The sequence below is a fragment of the Mandrillus leucophaeus genome, unplaced genomic scaffold, assembly GCF_000951045.1.
Source record: "Mandrillus leucophaeus isolate KB7577 unplaced genomic scaffold, Mleu.le_1.0 Scaffold353, whole genome shotgun sequence".
Taxonomy (NCBI): Eukaryota; Metazoa; Chordata; class Mammalia; order Primates; family Cercopithecidae; genus Mandrillus; species Mandrillus leucophaeus.
In genome coordinates, this window is record NW_012103732.1 from 1,398,652 (window position 1) to 1,404,897 (window position 6,246).

The 6,246-nt window shown below is 47.6% G+C and overlaps 1 protein-coding gene across 4 annotated transcripts in view; it reads left to right on the plus strand.

The window, feature by feature from the left end:
• Window positions 1–2,366: 2,366 nt before the first annotated feature.
• GLRX (glutaredoxin (thioltransferase)) overlaps window positions 2,367–6,246 on the plus strand; it is a 14,277-nt gene continuing 10,397 nt past the window's right edge. For 2 of the 4 annotated variants that reach the window (XM_011989431.1, XM_011989430.1), the window contains exon 1: window positions 2,499–2,916. In XM_011989431.1, the coding sequence (XP_011844821.1) occupies window positions 2,710–2,916 (207 nt within the window). In that variant the 5' untranslated portion in view covers window positions 2,499–2,709. Of the gene's footprint in view, window positions 2,917–6,246 lie in introns of all 4 variants that reach the window. The other 2 variants (XM_011989429.1, XM_011989432.1) reach the window with 2 other exon arrangements.

Sequence of the window (6,246 nt, forward strand, 5' to 3'; positions counted from 1 at the left end):
TTTGCATTTTAAAATACAACTGTATCTCCGAGAGGAGAAGAGAAAGGCTCTGAGTGAGTAGCAGGTGCAAGTCATGCGGATAAACCTCAATGTGCAAGGTCAAACCCTGCACAGTGAGTAAGTAAGGAAAAAACCTAAAGAACGTTCATTTGTGGCCACATTTTTTGCAGCCCTCATCAGCCTGTGAGTACAGATGAAGTCACATTAAGAGTAACCACACATATTTCACTAGCTTGTTGCCAACCATCTGCACAGCAGGACTGATTCTCCCCTAAAAAATGCCCTCACTTCTCACCCTCCAAGATGTATTCTCTGGGAGTGCCTGGGGGTGTCTCACACAAGCCGAAGGAGAGTCCACATGTGTTAGTCCACGCGCACACCCTCTTTCCATCTACAGCACTTGAGGCATCTGCAGCCCCCATGGCGGCTTCCCACTGAGATGCCCTGAGGTCCATGCTGGGTTTCAGCTCCTGCTCTACAATGCAGCAGAGGCTTCTAGGCTCATCATTTTTCACTGAGTTGAAGCCACAGCATTTTCTGAGAAATGGAGAGGACACCCCCTCTTTGCCATCTCTTTGTCACCCGTGTTCCACATGATGCCTCACAAAAAAAAAAAAAAAAAAAAAAAATGCCTTCTTTAGCTTGTGCCTTATGTCCTAATGCTTTAGACACCAGGCAGTCCCTGGGACTGAGTGAGAGGCAGATAATAGTCTCCCTGGACCCCAGCCTCTACCCCAGGTTTGGGGCAGGTGACTAATTGCAAAAGGTCAGGATACCTAGCTAAATGGTTATTTGGCGACATAGAGGCTATGATTGGTGTCGGCCAACAATTCAGCAGAATGGTTGACAAGGTCAGATTGCAACAAAATGAGAGAATGGAGGTGAGAAAGGTACAGACAGTAAATTTCACGAAAGGGCAGAGGCAGGAAAGCAAGAAATGGAGAGTGGTGGTGGTGGCTTTTAACTTGAACACAGTGGCAGGCTGAGGAAGAGGCAGCAGGAAGGGAGGAGCCAACCACAGACGGGAGAAGAGAAAGGCTCTGAGTGAGTAGCAGGTGCAAGTCATGCGGATAAACCTCAGGCTGAGGGAACCTAAGGCAGCAGCCCTGAGGGCCCTGAAAGAGACCCTGGACCTCCTGGCCGGGGTCTCTGGAAGGAGCCTGGCCACAGGGTTCGGAGGTAAAAGACTAAAAAAAAAGAGGAGAGTCAGACTCTGTGGCGGGGCCTCCTCTGGAGGCAAGTGGGAAGTCCGGGGCCCTGACCGCGCCGGGGGGCCTCCCAGCCACATCCTTTTCTCTGGACAGAGCTGTCACTTAGCTCCCCCTCCGTGACTCAGAATCTGACTTTTATTCTGCTATTTTAATTTTATTACCGATGAAAGTCACAGTAAAAAGCTGCTTCCGGGAGTGGATTTTCTTCCCTTCCCTTGATCACAGTTTGCTTGGGATTCCTCGCACGTGGCAGTGGCGGTGTCCAGCTGTGGCCTTGGCCCCAACTCTTTGAAGATACTCCGGTTTCACCGTAAAGCTAGCTTCCTGGGGAAAGGATGATTCACGTTTAAAGGACATGGTTTTTCCATGATTTGTTTACGTAAGCTACCGTACGCTAGAGGGGGCCGGAACTAGACCCAAGAGTAGAAGACTCTGCTCCGCGGGGTAAGGAGAACCGGCACCCTGGCGAAGAGCGAAAGATTTCCTACTGGTACAACCCGTGTCTTAATAACACCTGAAGTGAATGTGGTGTCTGAGTGACAACACTACTTACCCTCACAAACAGTAAAAGCAGAGGGTCACAAACAGAGGGTCAACCAGAAAAAAAAGATTCTCATTTCATCTGTAGTTTTGTATCAGGGATTGTGTTGGAATTTGCCTCCATATTAAACTGCTGTTCAAGGGTTACCAACTCAGATGGTTATGGAGTGAAGCCGGTGTCTCAGGCATGGGCCTGTCGTTGTTACCTGTGGCAAACCAAAGCCACTGCTTGCCCTATACAAAGGGGACATCAGCTGTCAGCCCCAGCAGCTTCCACTAAAAGACGCAAGCTCTGTATTGCCCGACCTGACTTTTCAGAGAGAAGTTGTAAGTCCACATTGTTTTGTGAGACCTCCAGAGTTTTAAATACTGAGAATAATTTCAATAAAAAGATCACAACAACAAACACCCACCATACAGTCCAAGCAAAACGCTCTGAGAGCGACCTTCATAAGGAGTGCAAAGTCACAGTTTCAATTTCACTTCCTCTAAAGAGATTTCAAAGTGTTCTGTTTCTTAAGTGATTCTGTTTGCATTTTAAAATACAACTGTATCTCCGAGAGGTAAAACAATAATTTACTCTAAGAAGTCACTGCTTCCTCAGCCCCTTTGTGAGTAAGCAATGTATGCTTCCCCAGAGGTGACTAAACTCTGATCATTGCCGATGGGCAGGCACTCCCCAAATGTCCAGGGACAACAAAGATACCCAGAGTGTCTTTCATAGCTACCAACGATTAAATAGCAAGTATTGCATTCCTAGGCATTGCTAACTAATGAAGTATACCAGATGGAAATGTCTTTGAAGCTGTCCCTTTAAAACTCGAGCAAGCTACCAGGCAAACTCCGCCTCCAGGGAGGTTCCTTATTAAATAGGAGCCAACTGGCTGGGTCGGGGCTCAATACCCCAAGCAATACCTGCAACTGAGGATTCTTCCCGGGGAGACCGCAGCCCATCGGCATGGCTCAAGAGTTTGTGAACGGCAAAATCCAGCCTGGGAAGGTGGTTGTGTTCATCAAGCCCACCTGCCCATACTGCAGGAGGGCCCAAGAGATCCTCAGTCAATTGCCCATCAAACAAGGGCTTCTGGAATTTGTCGATATCACAGCCACCAACCACACTAACGAGATTCAAGATTATTTGCAACAGCTCACGGGAGCAAGAACGGTGAGTTTCATTTTAAACGGCTAGGGAAAGGCTCCCGGATTGCCTTTTCTTGTCAGAGCTGTGTCTTTCTTTAGGACAAGGCTGCGGCTCCGTCCTTCAAGGCGTCCAGAGGGCTGTGCGGGGCGGGGGGTGTGGGGGAGGGCGCCGTAGAGAGGATCTCGGTCACTTGAATGACCGGCGGCACTGCAGCCAAAGGTCCTCTCACAGCCGAAGAGGGAGTACAACTGATGTCTGCTGTGAGACAGGGTAAGTGGGCCCAGCAGCTTGCCGGGGAGTCCCCGGGGAATTATCTAGAGTCTTTGTTTTAAGCACTGCCAAAATGACAGTTTTCAGCTGGCAGGGCTGGAGGTGGAAGCTGGGATGGAGGGCCGGGTGTGATGTGCTGGTTATTTAACATGAGAGTCATGTTCTTCATTCTCTTCTCTAGGCTTTCTTTTTCTAATTGGCTCATTCTTCCTTATTTAATTCCTCTCACTGGAAAAATCTAATGTACCATTATCTGCCCCTTGTTCTAAATTAATTATGGATGTTTCCAGGCCCCACATTGTAGGGAATCATAGCCTGGAGTTCTTCTGGCCTGGCTCTTATAATGGCTGGCTGTGTGATCCTGGGCAAGTCACCACTCCTGTAGTCCTCAAAGATCCCAGCTGCAAGACCAGATTAGGTGACCTCAAAGTCTCATTTGCTGTGAATAGGCTGTGGGACCCTCTAAAAATTGCTCTTCTCCATCTGAAAGACTTCCCTGTCTTTAGTATCCTTGGCTTTGCGTCCTGGGCTTCAGGAGGGATGCCAACCACATCACCTGTATCAGTTCTGCTGCGAGGTGGGATGAGAAATGTCCCACCAGTTCGGCTAAGTTCCCTTTTGGGATGCACATTCTACAGCACAGTGTTGGGCCAAGCACATATGCTATTTTAGTTTTAGTTTGACTTACAAGGTTGTTACTGGGTTCTGAGTGTAAAGCATTGGAGGTTGTTTCTCTCCTCTCTAATAAGAAGTCAGCATTTTGGTGCAGAGAAGGCTTAGTGTGTTACCCTACTGCTGTGTGCTGAGGTCCTGGAATGTACACAATGACGACAGAGGCTATTGCTGCCACTGGGACCACAGCTGCATAGGATGCCCAGGCCCTGAGAGGTGTAAAGGGCAGTGCAAACACTACTACGGGCCCCACTGTGGCTGCCACCCTGAGGACCTTTCAGCCATTGGTTCCCAAACTTTGCTGCACATTAGGATCACCTAGAGAGCTTGTAAATCCTTATGCCCAAATTATGCCCCTCAATAACTAAATCACAATGTCAGAGGTGGGAGCCAAGTATTAGTTTTTAGTTTTTTTTTTTTTTTTTTGAGACAGAGTTTCACTCGTCACCCAGGCTGGAGTGCAATGGCGCAATCTTGGCTCACTGCAACCTCTGCCTCCTGGGTTCTCCTCCTTCAGCCCCCCAAGTAGCTGGGATTACAACCGCATGCCACCACGCCCAGCTAATTTTTGTATTTTTAGTAGAGATGGGGTTTCACCATATTGGCCAGGCTGGTCTCGAACTCCTGACCTCAGGTGATCCACCGACCTCAGCCTCCCAAAGTGTAAGCGTGAGCCACCACACCTGGCCAACAATTGCTTTTTCATTTCTTTGTAGAACAACAATATTTCTTGTAGTGATCTTTTAAGGTTTTTGTTTGTTTGTTTGTTTTAAGAGACAGAGTCTTGCTCTGTCACCCAGGCTGGAGTGCAGGGGTGCAATGATAGCTGATTGCAGCCTCGAACTCCTGGGCTGAAGTGACCCTCCCACCTCAGTCTCCCGTGGCTGTGACTACAGGCATGCGCCATCATACCCAGCTAATTTTTTAAGGTTTTTGTACAGATGAGGGTCTTGTTATGTTGCCCAGGCTGGTCTTGAACTCCTGGCCTCCAGCTATCCTTCCACCTTGGCCTCCCAAACTGCTGGGATTACAGACATGATCCACCTCAACAAGCCTGTTTTTCATTTTTAGAAAAATGTTTTTCACAGATTCTTGAATTCTGAATGCATTCCTCCTAGGGGAAGAACAAATCTTTTAAAGCTGCTTGTTTGATCCCCAACAGGTAAATGTTTGTATTCAAAGGCTCTGAAAGCTCCTGTGGGTTTTTTGCTTGTTTGTTTGTTTGTTTTTTTGAGACAGAGTCTTGCTTTGTCCCCCAGGCTGGAGTGCAGTGGCGAGAGCTTGGCTCACTGCAAGCTCCGTGTCCGGGTTCACGCCATTCTCCTGCCTCAGCCTCCCGAGTAGCTGGGAATACAGGCGCCCGCCACCACGCCCAGCTAATTTTTTGTATGTTTAGTAGAGATGGGGTTTTCACTGTGTTAGCCAGGATAGTCTCGATCTCCTGACCTCGTGATCCATCTGCCTCAGCCTCCCAAAGTGCTGGGATTACAGGCGTGAGCCACAGCACCCTGCCTGAACCTGCGGTCTTAATTATTCTGTAAAGTATCTAGTAGGTAATCAGCAGGACATGATTATGGAAAGTTAGTGCCTTCAATCAAGCCATGTACTTGGTGAAACCTGTTTTTGTTTTGCTATAGTCACAGCTCCTAAATTAGTGCCTTCATTTATTTCTCCTGTAATGAACTTTTCTTTACATAGATCTGAGTTTCTGACCTATATCATTTCCCTTCTCTCTGAAGAACTTCTTTGGGCATTTCTTGCAAGGTGATTCCATTGGTAACACATTTCCTCAAGTTTTGTTTATTTTAGAAAGTATTTCTCCTTCACATTTGAATGATGATTTTACTGCATGCAACAAATACTTTTAAGCACCTACTATGTACCAGGCACTTTTATGGACAGTGGGGAAAAAAATCTGTCTTTTCTGCCATGAAAAAAAAAAACCTTCTGCCTTTGTCGAACCTATATTTTAGTGGGGGAGACAAACAAATACAATAATAAAACAGTATGTTGAGAGGTGGTAAGTGGCACGTGCTATGAGGAAAAGTAGAAAAGGTAGGGAAGAAGCAGCAGGGTCCAATTTTAAATGGAGCCATTGGGTCTCACTGAGAAGGGAACATTCGAGCAGATATCTATAGGAGCTGAGGGAGATGGGCATACACAATTTACAGGCAGCGTGAATGCAAAGTTCCCAGGGTAGATGTTTGCGTGGCAGGTTTGTGGAATAGCAAGGAGGCCAGTATGGTTGCAGCACTGTGAGCCAGTAGGAGAGTTAGTGGAGGTGAGGTCTGAGACCTAATGGGAGCTTGGAAGAACTGTGACTGGTACTCGGTGTGAGATGAGATGCCCTTGGTGGGTGCTGAGCAGACAAGTCACTTGATCTGACCCCATTTTGAAAGGGCCACTCTGGGC